The 20,176-nt window shown below is 39.1% G+C and overlaps 2 protein-coding genes across 2 annotated transcripts; one reads left to right on the top strand and one right to left on the bottom strand.

Moving 5' to 3' along the window:
- Positions 1-6,135: 6,135 nt before the first annotated feature.
- Positions 6,136-9,866, bottom strand: aldh7a1 (aldehyde dehydrogenase 7 family, member A1). Its single transcript, XM_053322081.1, has 2 exons — positions 9,774-9,866; positions 6,136-8,493 (listed from the first exon to the last, which is right to left on the bottom strand). The coding sequence occupies exon 2, from the start codon at positions 8,486-8,488 to the stop codon at positions 6,860-6,862; it is 1,629 nt and encodes a 542-aa protein (XP_053178056.1). The 5' UTR covers positions 8,489-8,493; positions 9,774-9,866; the 3' UTR covers positions 6,136-6,859.
- Positions 9,867-10,359: 493 nt separating this feature from the next.
- actl6a (actin-like 6A) lies at positions 10,360-20,167 on the top strand. The gene is made up of 14 exons (XM_053321904.1): positions 10,360-10,501; positions 12,468-12,544; positions 13,693-13,867; positions 15,793-15,893; positions 16,162-16,259; positions 16,369-16,463; positions 17,087-17,193; positions 17,318-17,407; positions 17,504-17,565; positions 17,910-18,024; positions 18,214-18,294; positions 18,584-18,679; positions 18,859-18,945; positions 19,424-20,167. The coding sequence occupies exons 1-14, from the start codon at positions 10,477-10,479 to the stop codon at positions 19,502-19,504; spliced, it is 1,290 nt and encodes a 429-aa protein (XP_053177879.1). The 5' UTR covers positions 10,360-10,476; the 3' UTR covers positions 19,505-20,167.
- The last annotated feature ends 9 nt before the right edge of the window (positions 20,168-20,176 follow it).

The raw sequence follows: 20,176 nt of genomic DNA, 5'->3' as shown, positions 1-20,176 counted from the left end.
TAAAAAATAATATATATATATATCCAAAATGAAGACTTAAAGCTGTAAGGCTTGGATTGTGCCAGCAGACAGCTGCCACAGTTGGCTGCAGTGGGCTCATTGAAAAGGATCTCTCTCCATTAGGACAGGATGAATTTTTAATGGGGCCAATGAAAGGGAGCAGTGGGATAGGCTTTTCCACATCTCTGCACGAGCCATAATCAATGGAGGGAAGATGAAAGTTGCCCAGCCCTTGGTTTCCTTTTGGAGTAGCATGGGGTCAGATTAAGTCTAATTGAATGCACACACAGCAGTAGTTTGGGTGTGTCAGACCAATTTCCCCCCAAACACATGATGAGGATTATGATTAGCATGATAGCAGAGAAACATGTTGTGGTTGGTTTGTCATTAGTGCAGCTGGGACCACTTCTTTTACAATGATGTTAGTGCAGCCTTGAAATAGGCAATTATTCAATTATAAAAGATTATTAAATACAACAGTGTACACTGTATATTTTGATGGACAGTTTTCCTTTAAATGAGAAACAGTCTTATTTGACTATACTATAGTTTCAATATGCTGAATATCCTCACATATAATTTAAAGAAGTTGGGTGATGCATACTAAATCATAAACACAAATCTGGTCTCATATTGGAGGCAAAAACCCCTTCAATTAACATAATAATCAGGATATCTGAATGGCTTTACCAATATTACTAAATGTTTAGCATGATGTATGAACAATGACACACTAAAACAAGACACAGCTAAAACCCATGCTGATGTAATTATGGGGCAGCCACAGCTTTCTCTCAGGTCATGTGTGACTTTGCTCAACAAATGTATGATTACACAAGGTAGATATAAATCATGCAACTGCAGCACCACTATAATTCAAATATGGTCATGCACCAGCTTTGCATAAAAACAGTAGCATAAGTAAAAATGAAAAAAATACATATTACATAAGAAGTCAACTCTTTTGCTTCATGCCTTTTGTGAGCAAAAAGACAAAATTCATTAGCCAGCTGAGAATCAGAGTCAGGGTCTCCAAAAGCACATCCTTGGCCAATCAGGTCCCTTGGCCCATTGCTTGGCAACTAAAAGGAGAGGGAGGGAGCAAATTGACACTATAAAAATAGCACATCAATAGCCTGGTGTCTGAAAAAAAAGGAAAGACACACATGTTGGTGAGGCTATTAATAGCCTCCAGGAGCCTGGAACAGGTATCGTGTACAGTATCTAAACTGTATTGTTGCACACATATGAGACATTTTGCATCAATGCAAATCCAGCATGGGCACTGCACAGCAACCGATGTCAGTGTACAGTAACAGTAAATCAGCTGGTTGAAGTAATTTGAATATGAGGGTGGTTTGCGAGAAATGACAAGAGCTTACCTCATAATATCCCTTTCTTTACTGGGTAATAATTGTCCCAAAACTAACAACAGGTTGGCCTTTGTGCGAAGTAATTTCCTTCCTCCTACTGTATGCCATCTGATGCTTTGCGTAGATGCAAAATTACCCTGGCGTCTGGTGCAATAATAAATTAGAATGTACTACAATAATCAATAATATGCATGGACAAGTTTGCATGTTTAGAGATAATTTATGGCTTAATGGCTTATATGAGTAACTTGGATGATATTTGATCTCCTCATACTATCTCATAATTACATCCTCATTTTGTTCAGAGTTATCACAACGAGCTGCATGCTGTATTTAGTCTTTACATATTATCTGATCACTACAATGTCACATTGTTAAAGGGGGTGTATTTTTTGTGTAATGTAGGTGTGGTGCAAAACATGGTCAAAAATAGATCTATCATGTCCAATTCAGTTTCACAGGACTGCTCAAAAATCAGCCCGATACGTGGGGAATCAAGTGGAGATAATGGGACGTCAATCTGAAGCAGCTTCTCTATGCCTATTTTTATCCATACGTTCCCCCCTTTTTTCTATTTTTTTTTTCTTTTTTTGCCCACATGTGGCGACACACCCCGACGACCTCCATGTACTACTTCCACTGTATCAAAGGCAATTAAAAGGTGTAGCAACAGTAGAACCGTAAAAGGCTTTATCAGGGCCGTCTTATCCACCAGACATCTCCCGGGGAGGCTGGCCGTTGCCAGGGTAACCCTCACAAATGGCAACTGACGTCAAGAAGGTAGGAGAAATACCAGGGAGAGCCAGAGCTGCTATGCATAATGGATTATTGAAAAAAGGGCCCTCTTGAAGAGTGCAAAGTGACTTAAAATATGCGTGCCTTGCTGGTCTCGCCACCACTTCTCCCTCATTCGCTCTGTGTGATGAGGAAAATAGATGTTGACGGTTTCAGGGTTTTACTTACTGACTGGCACACTTGGGTTTGACTCGCCCAATGGAAATAAACCATCTTGAGTCAAACATTGCTCATGAAATATCTCTTCATAGATCACACAATAGTATTTTTCCCAGATTAGAAAATGTTGCATTATTTTATAAGCAAATGTGGTTATGATGTGAACACATCTCAAATATTCTGCCACAAAGTCTCCAAAAAGCAAAATCTTTCACTGCAGCATTGAAATTGAAATGTGGTGCTATACCTCCACAGCATCTTATCCAATTCAAACCAAAGATAAAAAAAGATCTGGCAATGCACCTATCACCATTCCCACTCCATCCCTTGTTGGCCATGTAACAAGGATCCACAACGTCATTCGTGCATAGGTCCTCAGATGTGATCACTTCAGATCGTGTTTAAGTCCAGCGTGTAACTACCAGCAGTTTCTGTCCCCCTGTCCGCTTCTTGTCTAATCTCAGTGCTATTGTTGGCCCATGAGAGACTGTCACAGCAGCAGCTTGCTGAAGTGCCCTCATCGTTTCTGTGATAATGCCTCTCATGTTGTGTTGGAGTCACACTATCGACAAGCAGGACACCGATTGTGGAGTCAGGGTTTGCTGATGGCAAAGGCCATGTATTGTTGCTACCCAAATTGAAATGCTGTCCATTTTGTATTAGAGGGCGGTCATATTGACAAAATCATAATAATTATCACAGCAATACCTAAAGCGTAAAGTAATTCCTGTTTGTCTCCTTTTTCCAGATAGAATAAAATTATATAGAACTATATCGTCCACCAATTTCTTAAACGTTTTTTTGTAAATTAGGGGTCTTTAGTAAATTAGGGGTCTGAATGTTTGAATTTTTAGGCCTACTTTCATAAATAAGAATTTATTTGTCAATGACATGCATTTAAAAACTGAATGATACATATAGAACAGAAATTATATATTTATAAAGTGAGAGCAGTATCATTGAAGACAATGCTGTGACACACTGCAACATCAAAAGAGTTTGCTGTTGAAATGATCTGTATTACAGGTTGACCTCTCAACATATGCATTGTTACAATAACTAAAATGTCAATGAAAAAGGTAAATTAAGTGCAGTATAAGTAGGCCTGAAGCTGAGCCTTTTATTTCAGGGAGAAGCTGCAGAGGAAATGTGCAAAGAGAAGAAGTGAGAGTTGTTTTACTTCAGGGGAATCCCAGACGCTGCAACAAGCAACATAAAGCATGAACTAACATGCTTTCCCAAGAAGTGAATCATAAAAGTCATGTATGGGGGGAAAATTAAAGGAAGTGAGGAACAACCCTGATGTGCTAATGCCACCTTTTCCAAACACCTCCTGTCACAGCTGCTACACTATGATACCAGATGATCATTAATTTATTAACGTGAACTCACAATTAGTTTGACTTGACATTTTGGTGCACCTCCAAGTTGCCTGAAAACCAAACACAACACTTGATGCCTGTCTTAAGAGATCAGTCAAGCTCCCAATCAAAATACCACAGTCAACTGTTGGCTTTCATGACAGTTTTGGTTCCACACCCATCTCCGTTTTAATACAAATTATGCCTCTGATGCAGCTTTCAGGGCAGGAAACACAATTATTCTACTCCTTTGTATAAGAAATGCTTTCCTTAGTGTAGAAATGTGCTTCTTCTTGACATTTTTACTAAAAGAAAGACTTAGCTTGAAAATATATGCACCATGGCAGGGATTGTAGTGATGAATGAATCTAGATGAAAGACCGGACTACATGTACTCCTAAAACTACACATTTAGAAAAAATAAAATAAAATTCAAGCTTTCATACCTTTTTCCAGCGTAGATGAGTAGCAGAGGAAGCGGGCGTTTTCTGTGTACGTCCTGAACAGCATGGATTATGAGCCGAACGGAGAGCTGTGGTTTCAGTTCTTCCTTTCAGCTGAGTGTAGATGCTGCTAGGAGGAGCAGTAAATGGAGAGAGAGAGAGAGAGAGAGAGAGACTGAGCTGGAGTATGAGGTGCAGAGCTGCTGAGTGGGAGGGTGAGCATATGGGGGCATGGAGGATAGGAGATGGAGTAGTATTTCTGTTAAAGGGACAGAGTTTATTTTTTCAATAATATAGTGATATAAATTACAGGAAAGGTTAGAGATATTCTCTGTTATTTATGACAGACATGTTGTAACACTCAGTTCGAAAAGGGTGGCTGCATGGTGAGGCAATTACTGTTATAGTCATTCTAAAGTACATAGTTATCTTAAACTGAATGTAAATGGTGCCATAGTTTACTAGACAAATTTCAGATATTAAAATTGCCCTGTGTTGTATGCTTGAGTTTCACCGTGCAGAATGATCTATATACAGAGATACCAACACTAGAAGGCTGGTTTCACATTCAGTGTGCTCTCTGTGCTCACTCAAAGTCTGAGTCTAAGGCGTGGACCTACAAGCCTGATTTGTGACATCACAATTTGGAGTCAATCCTGGTCCATTATTCAGTTTACAGAAAGTTTGATGTGGAAACTTGAAACCTCCAGTGCTCAAAAACTGAGAACAAGCGTAAGTGAATTAAGAAACATCTTGTATCCAGCAGTTCAAATTTTGAAATTAAAATGGTTTGCATGTTCATAGATTTTAGAAGGATTTTACTGAAATAATTGAACTTTTGTGTGGAAAACCCATACTACACTCACATTATTATTGAAAGTAGAGTATTTTATATACACCTAAACCTGCCCAGCTGATTTTCAGATGTTGGAAAGAAAGTCAAACTCTGACACTGAAAATGTGGAGGGAACAAATAACGGAAACTTTTGCATGTGAAAAGATGCTGGGAAGACTAAACTGGAAAAGTAATCTGGTGGGGACAGCTTTGGTGGGTATATGTCCAAGAATCTGATGATTTGGTACAGTACATCTGTAATTGTTGCTACGTACTAATGCCCACCATATCATTGTAACCAATTACTGCCTGTCTTATATCAGAGTCTGTTCAGTTGCCTGTTTGTTTTCTATAAAATTCAATAAACAAATCTTAATTATTAAAAAAATTCTCTGGGGGGCATCTTTAAAATACAAGTGGACACTGCTATGGTTGTAGGAATAGTTTGTTTGACAATTTTATGATACTGAAGAAGACTCATAGATTCAAGATGTAGAGGAGCTGGGGTCAATCCCAGCATTCACTGAATGGAAGTGAAAAGGATATTTTAAAGTAGTACTAAGTCCCGCTGACACTAAAGCCTCATACACTCATGGAAAGTATCCATCTATAGGAGAATAAGTGTAAATAATAAAACTAATGATGGCTGAATTCTATTTAGCTGCTTCTTTAGTGTCAGAGTCCAGACATTGTTTGTGTTGGCTCACTGTCATGACTTCATGGGACACCTGAATACAACGCTGTGGGAAAAACTACCAAAATCCATTAGCTGAAATACAAGAAGTCCATTTTAGGTGTATAACACATCTAAGTGTCCAATAAAACAACACATACAGGATACCAGAAGATCTTCGTTATTAAGATATCAGTAATGTCTTTCCATGAATATGAATTCCCAATTTCTAGTGACACTTTCAAACCTGAAAAACAAGTCTTCACTAGAAATATAAGGGTTTATGTTACACCCAAGAGTCCTTGAAACACAATATGACATTCATTTATATAAACAAATATGAATTTATATAGACATCAGTTTAAGGACAACTATCTGTGCTGTATCTGTTTTCTTAATGTGTGGCTTTTGATATTTGAATGATGTATGAGATCATAATAGCTGCAGCAGTCATGACTAAACAAAATTTCAGAAAAAAGGAGACAAATTCCACGTGTCTACAAGAAGCCTTTTATTTATTGTCGGTTTTATTGTCTGAGAATCACATCTGGACTCCTTCTTGACACAAGCTTTATGGGGACAGAACAATATATTAATGCTGTAATACAGATGCAAACAGTCTGTTTTGTTAGCTACCCTCTATTAAGCTTTGTTAGTGTTTTGTAATCTTGATACAGTATGTCTAAGCAGTGTGTAATGAAATGCTTTTTGCACCACAATTACACTATTACATAATACTGTATATTGTATACTAACCATCTTTCTGTTAATATAAATCAATGTCCTACAGTAAGAATGCACAATCTTGTCTTTTACATGTTAGTAAGGGCCACTCCAGTTATTCTTCCACAATAGAAAAGATTTTTTTTTTTTTAAACACAGTACAAAGTACTTGGTACAGTCATCTAGCACTAACTTGCTTTATAAGTGCTTCAAGAAAAGTGCACACCAACATCTGGAAAAACTGTATTTGACCTTTAACACAAAACTATTTTCAAACTGTAATTTAAATTCCAGGATTCACATCTAAAGTCTCAACCACAGACGAATGAGACAGATCCAAAATGATTCTGAATCTTTTAATCTGAAAAACTGACCTTTCTGAATACAAAACTGCAAAACGACAAAAGTCTTGCATTTATTGGACAACACTATGCCAATAAAAAACATTGTGTTGTTTTGGGCTTATTAACACTTAAATTAATAAACCCCTAGCAGTTTCACTCAAACTTGATTCCCTGGGCCAGAGGAAGATCCTTGCTGTAGTTTATTGTGCAGGTTGAACGCCTCATGTACTGCTTCCAAGAGTCACTGCCGGACTCTCTTCCCCCGCCTGTGTGCTTCTCTCCACCAAAGGCTCCTCCGATCTCAGCTCCACTGGTAGGAATGTTGACATTCACAATGCCGCAGTCGGATCCTTTTGGCCCCAGCCAGCGGAAGACCCGGCCCATATCTTTGGTGAAGATGCTGCTGGATAGGCCCTGCTGGACCTCGTTGTTCCAGGCAAATGCCTCCTCTTCTGTCTTGAACTTGAGGACGTAGAGGATGGGCACAAAGGTTTCGGTATGGACAATGGGAGCGTCATGAGCCAGCCCTGTGATGATGGTGGGCTCTACGTAGTTTCCGGGTCGGTCCATCACTTTCCCTCCACAGACCAAAGTGCCACCCTGCTGCTTGGCTTGCTCAATAGCTGCAAGATACTGGTCCACAGCTTGTTTGGTGTGCAGGGGTCCATACATGGTGCTGGGATCCCAAGGGTCCCCAATGCGGACTTGCTTATAGGCCTTGGTGATCCTCTCAACCACTGTGTCGTGAACGCTCTCGTGCAGCATCAGCCTCCTGGTGGTGGTGCAGCGCTGCCCAGCAGTGCCCACAGATGCAAAGACAGCAGACGGGACGACAAGATTCAGGTCAGCGTCCTCAAAAACGATGATTGCATTGTTTCCACCAAGTTCCAGAAGTTTGCGACCGAACCTTTCTTGCACCATCATCGCCACCATTTTGCCAACGTGGGTGCTGCCGGTGAACGACACCAGATCCACACGCTCGTCCTTCGACATGGCCGTGCCAATATCAGCACCTCCGCAGGTCATAGAGCAGATAGCTCCGGGTAGGTTGTTCTGCTCCAGCACTTCAGCCACAATCTTGGAGACAGCAACACTTGTGAGAGGTGTGGTTGGGGCACCTTTCCAGAGGCAGACATTGCCACAGGTTAGAGCGATGGCATTGTTCCAGCCGTAGACTGCCACGGGGAAGTTGAAGGCAGTGATGATGCCGACAAGACCAACTGGGTTCCACTGTTCGATCAGGGCATGGCCTGGTCTTTCTGAAGGCAGGATGGGACCACCAATCATTCTTGACAGACCAACAGCGTAATCGCAAACATCAACATATTCCTGCACTTCTCCCACTCCCTCAACATAGATCTTGCCCATTTCTAGAGCTACCAAGCTCCCAAGAACTTTAATCTTCTTTCTTAGCGCATCTCCTATCTGCCTCACAATCTCCCCTCTTTTCGGAGCTGGAATATCTGCCCAAATCTTCCAAGCCTCCCTTGTCTTCTGAACTGTTTCTTCATACTCCGCCATAGTGGCCTGGGTCACTCTGGCAATCGGCTCATTGTTGGCGGGGCAGTATGATGTAATAACCTCTCCACTGCCTCCCCAGCTCCCGTTGTAAACCCCAGGGTTGTCCTCAGACAGTCCCAGCTCTTTCAGCCAGGAGTATTTGGGCTGGTTGATGAGGAGTCCTGACATGGCTGCCGACTGTTGGCGTTGGACAGATGCAAATTTATTTCTCAAGACGAGCCTGCTGTGCCGTGCAACAGTCAAGGTCAGGCAGCGCTGCATGGGTGCTGTAAGCAGAGTTAAAAATTAATTTTACAAGTTTAAAAAAGGGTTTGAAAAACATTGCTCAATGATTGCTGACAGAACATTTTCACCACAAAGTCCAGATGAGATTGAAGATTATTATAATTATCGGTTCATCTGTTCATTATTTTTCAATTAATCAATTAACATATCATTTTTTAAATTGTAAATAGTGAATATGACTATCACAATATCTAGCCCCAAAAGACACATCTAAAAAAAGATAGAAGACAAAACAAATCCTCACATGTGAGCGGCAGTGACGTTTGTCCTTGATAAATGATCTAGCCTAAATAATGAGCCAAATGTCAAAACAGTTGTTAACTCCTTTTCTGTCTTATTGTTTTAGTCCTGTCAAGTGCTCTTCCAAAGGTCAAGACTGAATTTTCAGTGTCAAAATGAATAAATAACTTAAAAGGGTTGTGTCAGCTGTGTTACAATCCATGTGGGACAGAGTGCTGCACATGTGCTACAAGACATGAGAGGCAAAAGGTGTTGACAAGAGGGTTAGGGTTAAGAGTTTCTTTGGGTTTCAGGCTGTTGAGCTCTGGTGGGGAAAAAACACTTTTCTCTATTCCCTAATTTCTGACATTTACCAGAACGATTGTGAAAATGCAGATTGATCAACAATGAAAGTCATCGTTAGCTGCAGCTGTAGCTGTAGCTGTAACGGCTGGGTTACAGTCCACTACTTGATGCAGTGGGGAATAAGAACAGCACATGTGCAGAATATTTCAAAGGTTGTTTTTTTAAAATGACTTTTAGGACAGTAAAGTTATAAATCATAATTTTAGATTGTTCTGCATTTTATGGCAATTACTACAAATGAATTAAGGTTTATGTAACCACAGCTCTTTCCAGACTTTAAACTGGATGGCCAACAAGTTACTCAACCAACGCGCCTGCGCATATTAATCCAACTTTGGAAAACCACGAGGTTGTTTAAACTTTAACTTATTAACTTTATAAGAATAAGACAGCTGACACTGATAATGCCAATACATGTTAGCCACATGACTAATTCAAGGTTTGCATTCTTTAAACTACTGATTATGCGCTTGGGCATGTCAGCGTGGTGACTTTTTGCAGCTGTGCAGTGACATGGACATGGTCGCCTTGTTGCGTCCAAACGACCGTGACTCAAGGTCCTGCAGCTTTCACTCACTAACCTCACGGTGCTCTCAAGAGGGCTGCACATCTACAATTTGCACTTTCAATCACAAAAAACTACTTTAAACTTCTTTTTCATCAGTTTCTTACTCACGTTGATATGATAGGCAGGGCCACGTCCCCTCCAGAGAATGGGAAGTACTTGCAGTTGGGGTTTATTCTTTTTCTGTGAGCTTCTTTGGTGGTTGTCAGACAACGAATTGATGCATTACCGCCACCAACTGGTATGAATTTTGAACGTCTAGTGTTTACAATATCTATTAAACACTCACCTTCTTCAAAATCGAATTAGTCTAAGATACTAAAATATGATTCAGTCATTTCTTGAGTTATTTTGTAGAATATAAGATCAAAGTGTATTTCTTATTTTACAATGGACAAGAAAGGGTCCCAATGTCAGCACTATATGAGGCAAACTTGATCTTACCTTGGGGAGTCTGTGTTAGGGAGTGTCTCATCATGGAAAGTGGATAGTGTTTTACTTATTAAAGAGAATGTATTATTTTAATTTTTATATTTTTTGTTTGTTGCAGTTTGTTTTCTGTTCGCCCCACACTTCAGTCCAGCTGGTGGCGGTGAAGCGCCTGTAAGCTAGTTGTGAACCACCCATAAATCTCAAAAGAAGAAGAAGAAGAATACGCTCCTCTGATTGGTCGAGCGTTTCGACGCAGTGTGGCGCCGCTTTGTTAGCTTGTCCATGCTAACAGGCTCTCTTTGTTGTGATTAGCCGTTCAGCGGTTTGGTTTCTGTTGTAATAATTTACATCAAGAAAAAGTGCCGCTGTGATCATTTAGAAGATGAGTGGCGGAGTGTACGGAGGCGGTGAGTTGTATCTTACAGTTTAAATAAAACGAATCAGCTACCCACGCTGTCCCGTTATGTAGCCGTAGCATTTTCATAGTTAGCCATATGTGCTAGCTATGCTAACGTTTAGCTTCAGTTCCGTGGTTGACTAAAGCTACTTTTTTCATGACAGTTTTAAAGAAAATGTGAATTCCCAGTCCTATTAGGTGCGTCCTTTATAAATATAACTTAGTTTATGCAACACTCATTCAAATCTACCCCCCGGAATCGCTGGTTTTGTAGCTACGTAGCATGTAAGGAAATGAATGAAAGTGGGCATGAACATGTCCCGTCCTGTGTGTGAAATCAAATATCATAAATGTTTCAACCAATCTCACAGCGGCGGTGCTCAAAGAATGAGCGTTACATTTGTTGTTAATTTTAAGTAAGTTGTGTTTTTCAGAGCCAAACTAACTTAACTAGTTTATTCAGGATTAAGCTTCAATAATGTACATGCTTTTGTCAGTGGTAACGTGAACTAAAGCCTGTAGTTAAAATCTACATTCATGTTTATATACTATACGTATGCATCCACGCCGGTTTATCTTAGAGGTTGTTAATTTACTGAGCTGTTACATGATTATATCCACAGGTGGATGCATATATCTGACCGTAATACATCACGTTGCACGTTGTTTATCCCAAAATCTGAATATCACAGCAGAAATTGAGACTTTTCAGACTAGGCAATCTGATATGGGTCAATTTTGGTGAGCCTGTGGTGTGAGTTCTAGCCTCAGTTGATGTGTAGTGTGTTCATTTATTGCCTTTTCATCATTAATGTCAAATTGTTTTCCCCCCCTGTTTTATGGCACAACTTTGACCTGCACTAACCTGTTTGGAAGGTGCTATGCAAAAGTTGGAGTTGATTGATTTAAAGTCTCAGCTGTGACATTGGCCCCAATACTGAGAAATATGTTGGTATTTTCACTTTTACATGATCAAAGTTACAATTGATTATCTTTTGGTAATTAAAAATGTTAATAGAATATTGTAAGTGATTCTGGTGAACAGTACTAATGAAATGAATCTGCTTTGTGTACACAAAGTGTAAAAAGACACTGATTTCTAATTGGCCACCGCCTTAATACATATCTATGTGAAAAACTGGGTAGGTTCTTTAAATAGTGCTTTTGATGAGATAATTCCACCTGTTTTCAGGTAAGCTCATACAGTATGTTATGTTACATTTTCTTAGCAATGATATCAGAATTGGTGTTAAGAACACATTTTAGCTTTCCAAAGCAGCCAACAGCTTGTATATTGGCAGGAAGAGGATTTTAAAGTAAAAGCAGGGTGTAAATGACTTATTAATGGGTTTTAATGTTAAAAAAATATAGGCCAAGGTGCTGCTCCTTATGTACTAGGCTCTCTTTTACCCAAATATTGGAGGAAAAAAGCAACAACAAAAAACAAGAAGCAGCAAAACTTAATAAAAAAAAAAAACTTTATATAAGTGTGTCTGTTGAGATACAGCATCTGACACAAAGCTGACAATGGCTGATAGAAGTAGTCTTTTTATATATGGAGCAGCAACAATTATTTGATCAAAACTATTTTGATAATCAAATTCATTGTTTAAGTCATTTTTTGAAACTAAAATGGCAAAACATTAAATGATTCCAGGTCAAATGTGAGAGTTTGCTACTTTTCTGGTTCACATGACAGCAGATTAAATATGTTTGCAGTTTGAACTGTTTATTGGACAAAAAAAAGATATTTAATGATGCCACCTTCTGCTCTATGATAGTTTGGTGGACATTTTTCTGATGTTTTATAGACCAAAACAATTAATCAGTTCATTGAGAAAATATTCTACAGGTGAATCGTTAATTAAAATAGTGGTTAGCCGCAGTCCTAATGATATATAGCATTTCACCCCTCACTAAAATCCATGCAAAATTTAATATTACAGCAAATCACAGAGCTTCTCTTGTTTCTACAGATGAGGTGGGAGCTCTGGTGTTCGACATCGGCTCGTACTCTGTGAGAGCTGGCTACGCTGGAGAAGACTGTCCCAAGGTAAGTGGATCGCTGGAATGACCTGATTAACTACTTAATGTTTCTTTTCTCTTTTTTTTTCCCTCTGTGGATCTTTATCTTCCCTCCGGTGGTATGCCAATGTCAAGAAATGAGGGCCGTCACCCTGGAGACAGACAGCATAAATTGAGTTCAGATCATTCTGGAGGACCTGCTCGGTTTTGATTTATCTGTGCTTTAGGTGGAGGTCTTGATTGTGTTCATATCCATTTGATGAGAGATGAGTGTCAGATGATGTCACATTTTCATTAGTCTACATAATAATAACCTCATGCAAATACCACAGTATTAACGATATCCCAGAGTGCCCGGGTCATCATATGTGAGAATAACTTTTTATAACGTGAGATAACATCCTAAACCTTACCACAAAAACCCTCATTCTGTTCTTTTCTGATCTGGTTTTTAAAAATGATACATTGTCTTAGTACATGCGTGCGTTGTTTTTAATCACATCACAATGTGTCCTTATCAATCAGCTGAGTTATAGTTTGTATGGCAGGTGGCAGCTTATGGTTTTGTGGCGAGAGCAACTTGGTTGATGCTTTCTTGCAAAGACTTTAATGAGAGCATTGTTAGCGCTCTCATATCTGTACAGTTGTGAAGCTAAGTAGTGAGCAGCTGGTTAGCTTAGCTTAGTAGGAACACTGAACACAACTTGGTCAGTAGCTTCATGTTAACTGTACAAACATTGAGCGGTATGTGTGCTCTCATTTAACTGGCAAGAAAGCAAATTAGTGCTTTTTCTCAAAATTATTATTCCTTTAATATTCCCCCCTGGTTGTGACCTGAGCTGCTGTGATGGGACATGATGATGATGGTCTGTGGCCTCTTGGCTTTCAGTTTGTAGACATTGTATCTGTATGTTGAAATAGTTGGATTGTTACAGAATGATATGAGGTGCTTTTGAACATTTCAAAACAGCTGTATAACTTGGACATTGTTGTATTTACAAGTCAGAGGAGCATTGCCTCACAGTTTTGGCACTTTGAGAGTTTCACAAAAATGGGAATTCATGTGTTTGGTGTCTAGGTAGTGTGTTTTTTTTTTTGATGATGATTTAAAAAAAAAACAAGGTGTGTGAAAATGTGTCTTGACCAGTTTTTTTGTTTTTGTTTGGCTCGGCTCAGGCGGACTTCCCCACCGTGATTGGTGTGACTCTTGACCGAGAGGATGGCAGCACCCCTATGGAGACAGACGGCGACAAAAGCAAGCAGAGTGGCACCACCTATTACATTGATACCAACCAGCTGAGGGTGCCAAGGGAGAACATGGAGGTCATGTCTCCACTCAAGAATGGCATGAGTGCGTGTCTTTTTTTTTAATGCTGTGTTTTGGATAAATAATGACTGGAAAGTAATATCAAGTGCAGGCAGAATTTGGCACATAATCTAAATATAACTGATCAACTGCAATGTTTAAAAATGTCCTATTATGGATGTTTAGTGCTGATAAATGACAGGATTTACAATGAACCTAGATGGGTTGTTTGGAAGTGCATGACCCGTTTTTTTTTTTTTGTCATGATCTGTGACGGAAACTCAGCAATGAATATTTATAATCCAGTCTACTTGATCCATATCCATAATTAGACTGTTGCAGTCTGACAGCCGACATTGTGGATGAACTCATCACAACCCTGACTGACGTATAGATGACTGCTGCTTATCATGAATATTAATGAGATTATTTGAAGACCAAGGCGACTCATTGTCATGAGCTCTCCCATCTATTGTCCTCTTAATAGAAGGCAAACCCCCTTTCTGTCTTGGGTTCATTTTCCTCTCCTAATTTGGTCTTATCTTAACCATGGATGTGTTGAACGCCTAAGGCCAGATGTGGGTCACATGTCTCGCGTTGTCCTTGGTGCTGAACTAGAGCTGAAGCTTTCTGATCAGAACATTTTTTTAGGGTTCTGTGAAAAGCAGCATATTTATTCATTGTAGTCTCAGATTTTTTTGTAGTCTGTTTTTTTTCTATCCCAATTTCTTTACCAATATTTTGGCATTTTTGGACATCTGTTTAACATTATTCAGCTAATTACTTCACAACTATTATTCAAAAGTAGGGCTGCAGCTAAAGATTATTTTCCTTTTATAAACTAATCTGTTGTTTATTCTTTGAAGTGATTATTTGTTTAGTCTATAAATGTAAAAAATAAATATAGAAAAGGCCCATTATTATTTCTCAGAGCCAAAGTTGAGGACTTAAAAATGGTTATTCTCTCTAACAGTCCAAAGTCCAAATAACTTCAATTTATACAATGATAAAAATGACCAGTGACCAGTGAATATTTTCCCTTGATAAATTTTAAACTTTGATTAATTACTGTAATCAGAAATGCTGTCAATCTGATCAGTTAATAGGTACTGTATCAAAAGCTATCCAAAACATTTAAAAACAACTCTAAATTCTCTGCATTTTGTCAGCTAATGCTAATTTTGCAGGCGTGTTTGATTTTGGTCACATTACGTGCAATTGCGGATATAAGATAAGCGCTCTGGTGCACTGACCTAGCGGATGATGCTCATCAGGATCTGGACCAGTGGAGTTTGGTTGTCAGTCTATTTAGGGATGAGTGTGACACCAATCTTAATTGCAGCAGAACAGCACTGTGGGACTACAGCCCCCCACAGAGGGCTGACCTGGAACATTGGTGCCTGTTGCTCAAATTATTATCTAAAAAAGTTCTTTGTCGCTCTATTTTCTCCGCCATCTGACCCAGCGATAATAATGATGAAAGAATAACATCTTTTGTGACGTATTTGAATGTGTATGAGGTTTTAGCAGTCTTAATTTGACAAACTAAGTATCAAATCAAGTGCAGTAACTTTGGAAGATACTCATTTGATTTGTCGAGCTGATTCCTGAAGCCTCATATTTGAATTTGCTGAATTATAAGAACAGTTTTAAACATTTTGTCCAACATCTCTTACATTAGGACTGCATTAATAAGGGGTCTCTTCATAACCACTATGGACATGATGAACATGTACAGCTACTAATAACAATTCCAATGTACATGTTGGCATTTGAGTTTGATTTAAGACAAAAGTGGGGAGAAAACAATGTGAATACATTCTTGAAAGCTCTTTACAGAATGATTTTAGATTGTCTGAGATGAAAGAAAAAAACATGTATGTCTTTTGCTTTCTTCTGTGTTATAGTAAAACACCAGTAACCAGCCCTGCTCTTTTTCTTTCTTTTTTTTTTTTTTTTTTTTTTTACAGTCGAGGACTGGGACAGTTTCCAGGCCATTTTGGATCAAACCTACAAGATGCACTTCAAGTCTGAACCAAGTCTGCATCCAGTGCTCATGTCAGAAGCGTCGGTGAGTTAGCACTTTGATGAGCTGAAGTCAATCAGTGAAAAACAAAGACTGCTTATTCTGTAACTGTACAGAAGTCATGTGGTTATTTATCGGCTAAGAGCAAAGTGCTTAAATGGCTGCAGGATTTGAGAATCCACCTGGACTCATGGAGGAGTTTGTTTCCCATGCTGGTTCTCATTACTTCATGTATTAACATATTATTATTTATATTTGCTGATTATAATATGACATGTTATAAGTGGGTTAACCTCTGTTTTTGTATCTGCAGTGGAACACACGAGCGAAACGAGAAAAACTTACAGAGCTGATGTTTGAGCATTACAACATTCCTGCCTTCTTCCTCTGCAAGTCAGCTGTTCTGTCCGCGTATCCTTTCCCACCTCATGTCAACCAGGAAAGAATACTGTATGATCATGATTAAATGTCTGTTTATATGTTGAACTCTATCACATTTCCTTTACTCTGAGTTCCTAAGCTTTGCCAACGGACGGTCTACAGGCTTGGTCCTTGACAGTGGAGCCACACACACCACAGCCATACCAGTCCACGACGGTTACGTCCTGCAGCAAGGTGACTAATGATCATTTAACCGTCTTTTTGAAGACTTTGCTTGGTTTACATTTAAACCAGAGAGGGGATGAAACACTTTAGAGGATCCGTATTTTACTGCAGCCTCTGTTGAAGCAGGTGCATCTCTACTAATATTTTTGTTGCCATCTGCTGGTTGGAGCAAGAATCTTAGCCATATAAAATGAAGTCAGCTGTTAGTAGCAAGATGTTTGGTTAATACAATCTTCTGTTACTCTTCTAAAATTCTGTCTGACAAGAATAGTTTTCAGTGAACCACAAAGCTTTTTAAATCTCTAATAATTTAATCCCCTCTGTGTAAATGTAGATATTTGAGTAATTGCTGCAAAGAAACAAAAGATGGAGACTGATTCAATAGCCTCAAAATACATCATTATAGGATAAGGAAAGAATGACTGGTCTTGGAAGTCATTTGAGTATAACTTGAGAAAAATGCTAATCTAAAGAAGTGGGAGTCATTAAGAGCATGTTATAGTTATGGTTATGTGTCAATTTGTGTGTCTAGTGAACATGGTTAAGATTTATCTCCAGGTTTGGACCCTTGTCTTTCCTAAATGTGCACGTAACTGTGTTCCTTTGAGTTATGTGTTTATTATTTCTGGCAGGCATCGTCAAATCGCCCCTGGCTGGAGATTTCATGAGCATGCAGTGCAGGGAGCTTTTTCAAGAGTTAAATTGTGAAATAATCCCTCCTTACATGATTGCTTCAAAGGTGAGATGCCTTCTCAGTGTTTCATAGGTGCAATAATGTATTTCAAGCCAAGTATGTGGCTTGTATTATACTTTAATGTCATTCTGTAGAGCAGCCAGTCTCAACTCGTGTTTTATCATTGCAGGATGGAGTGCGGGAGGGATCCCCGGCCAGTTGGAAGAAAAAGGAGAAACTACCTCAAGTCACTCGCTCATGGCACAACTACATGTGTAATGTAAGAAGCTACCTCCTGTGCTCCCATATGGTTACATCACAAATATTTATATTGTTGGCATATTGTTTGTAATCTCTTTTTTTTTACTCTTTTCAGTGTGTGATCCAGGACTTCCAGGCATCTGTGCTGCAGGTGTCAGACTCGCCGTATGATGAACAGTAAGATAATTATTTTGCAAGTTGTGCAGGAAACACCTGGTGATGTTTGTACTCATAAAACCTAATCATGAAGTATTTTAGCTGTAGGCTCCCACCAAAGTGTATGCTGAAAATAAGTCTGAGGTTCACATAAACATAAATGTGTTTTTGAGTTTAAACACATCATGATTTAATTTGCATTAATAAACAAGCTTGATGTACATTATGCTTCACTTTGTCACTCAGCTTTAATGGAGGTTCTGATGCTAAAAGTGAAACATCCTCTAAAATGGGGAAGTGATATTTTCTTGCCAGAAGAAGAAGAAGAAAGCTAAATCACAGGTAACCTTGCTCTCTTTCACCAGGGTTGCTGCCCAGATGCCCACGGTGCACTATGAGCTGCCCAACGGTTACAACTGTGACTTCGGGGCAGAGAGGCTGAAAATCCCAGAGGGGCTGTTTGATCCCTCTAATGCCAAAGTACGTGCTCACTTATAACACTCATATTAGCCTGTTTCATCATCTGACTAACAGACCAGCCACAGGCATAGTAGCTAAACATAACCTATCACTGAATGCTGCTCCAAGTAAAGAACATCCACTCTTATGAAGATTTCAAATGTGTTTCATGAGAGTGTAATACAATGTTTCTGTTTGATCCAATCACAGGGCCTGTCTGGAAACACCATGTTAGGAGTCGGCCACGTAGTGACAACCAGCGTGGGAATGTGTGACATTGACATCCGGCCGGTGAATATCATCATGTTTTAAACCAGGGAAACCAACGTGACAATTATGACTAATTGTAGTCATATGGATATGTTCCACTCATTCATTCCTCCATGTTGAATGTCCATCTGTTATTTAAAGTGATGCAACTAACCATTAATGTCCAGTGAAGACAGAATGACTCAATTGTTCGATTTGGTACAGAAAAAAAACATGTTTTGTGGGTCATATGGAGATATCACACACTTAATTTAATGTGATAAAGTAATTGAAAGTATCTTGTATTTTAAAAGTTGTTGTTGTGTCTCAGGGTCTGTATGGCAGCGTGGTGGTGACTGGAGGAAACACGCTCATTCAGGGCTTCACTGACCGACTGAACAGAGAACTCTCCCAGAAAACTCCTCCGGTGAGTGTTGGTCGATGACGCTTCTGTGGTAAAGCTTCAGCTAATGATGGACAATAAATTCACAACAGTTTTGCTTGTTGTTGTCATCTAAAAAAAAGGTGATGCGATTTGTCAGATACATCACTGAACTACTGTATTTTCTGTAAGGGCTGATGAACATGTTTATCTGTGATTTGCAGAGCATGAGACTGAAGCTGATCGCTAACAACACTACAGTGGAGCGTCGGTTTAGTGCCTGGATAGGAGGCTCCATCCTGGCGTCACTTGTAAGGAAACACAGCAACTAAAATATACCAACATTATTTCATGTTTTCTTTTTCATAAATGTTTATCCTAGTTATTGTCTAATTTTTGATATTATATGTGTAGACCATGCTAGAATTAGCAATGCAAGCATTTTATCATTAAGCTCAAAGCGCTGCTGTGCTAACAGAGCTACTAGAATGGTAACACTTTGTCTTGTTTAAACTTTTTCTGTTAAAATAATTCTTTCCTATAAATAAACAATTCCATGATGAGGTTGACGAAAGAAATACGACTAAAATCTAAAATGTAAAATTGTGCCTCTAACTTTTGTTGAGCATTTGGAACTTTACCATAGATTTAAGTTAATGCTAAACTGTGAGACTTGTCCATATATCCTCCTTGTCTTTAGGTATACAATTTTAACTTCAAAACAATCACTGATCTAACAGAATGATTTTCAGTTCCTAAGTATAAAACCATGTTTTCTCTGTCTGGCAGGGTACCTTCCAGCAGATGTGGATCTCCAAACAAGAGTACGAGGAGGGAGGAAAGCAGTGTGTGGACAGGAAGTGCCCTTGATTTGATACCCAACCCTCCTCGTCACTGTCTTTGCCACAAGCTCAACATCAAGAATTGTTCACCTCTGACCCTGGACTCAGGAACACCTGTGGAAGATCACTGTTTTTTTTTTTTAACAATAAGTGAGTTTGTCCATAAGCTGCATGTCTGGGATTTATTGTAGAAATCTGACACGAGCACCTACAATGTATCACTTTGATGAAGTGCAGTTTAAGTTCCTTATGTTCATGCCATTACATTCAGTCTGCTGCCTTATCCTCTGATGCCCGGTGTTCTGTGGAAACCTTGCATCTACAAAATTTCTGATATGGTCCAAGAACCATAAAATATCTTCATATTCTAAAGTTATTTTAAGATCATACTGTGAAAAAAAGCAGCATAAACAAAATGTGTTATACAAGGTTTCAACAGAATGCCAACAAGGTCAAATTTGGACGGTTTAGGATGAGCGTTTGGAGGAACAACCTTAGAGTTTGGGGTGAATAATGTCTTTTGTTCATAAACTTTTTTCTGTGTAGTAAACTCCTCGTAGGCAAAGGTCAGTCAGTACTCGCCTGTGCTTATTTGTGTGAGCGTTGAATAAATCTGTATTTAATTGTCATTTATGCTTGTCATTGGCTACATGTGGTCTTTACAAAAAAATAAAGCCTGTTTTTGTTATGATTTCCTAAA

This window comes from Scomber japonicus, chromosome 7, assembly GCF_027409825.1.
Source record: "Scomber japonicus isolate fScoJap1 chromosome 7, fScoJap1.pri, whole genome shotgun sequence".
In the NCBI taxonomy this organism is placed as follows: Eukaryota; Metazoa; Chordata; class Actinopteri; order Scombriformes; family Scombridae; genus Scomber; species Scomber japonicus.
Note: the sequence above shows the minus strand (reverse complement) of the source record. Positions and strands in the feature narration are given on the sequence as shown.

Excerpts from the sequence above, each read along its gene's own strand:
- aldh7a1 (XM_053322081.1), bottom strand. The coding sequence starts at position 8,488 with ATGCAGCGCTGCCTGACCTTGACTGTTGCACGGCACAGCAGGCTCGTC.
- actl6a (XM_053321904.1), top strand. The coding sequence starts at position 10,477 with ATGAGTGGCGGAGTGTACGGAGGCG. Across the intron at positions 17,566-17,909 it reads GACTCGCCGTATGATGAACA|GGTTGCTGCCCAGATGCCCA; the intron begins GTAAGATAATTA and ends CTCTTTCACCAG. Across the intron at positions 18,295-18,583 it reads GTGACATTGACATCCGGCCG|GGTCTGTATGGCAGCGTGGT; the intron begins GTGAATATCATC and ends GTTGTGTCTCAG.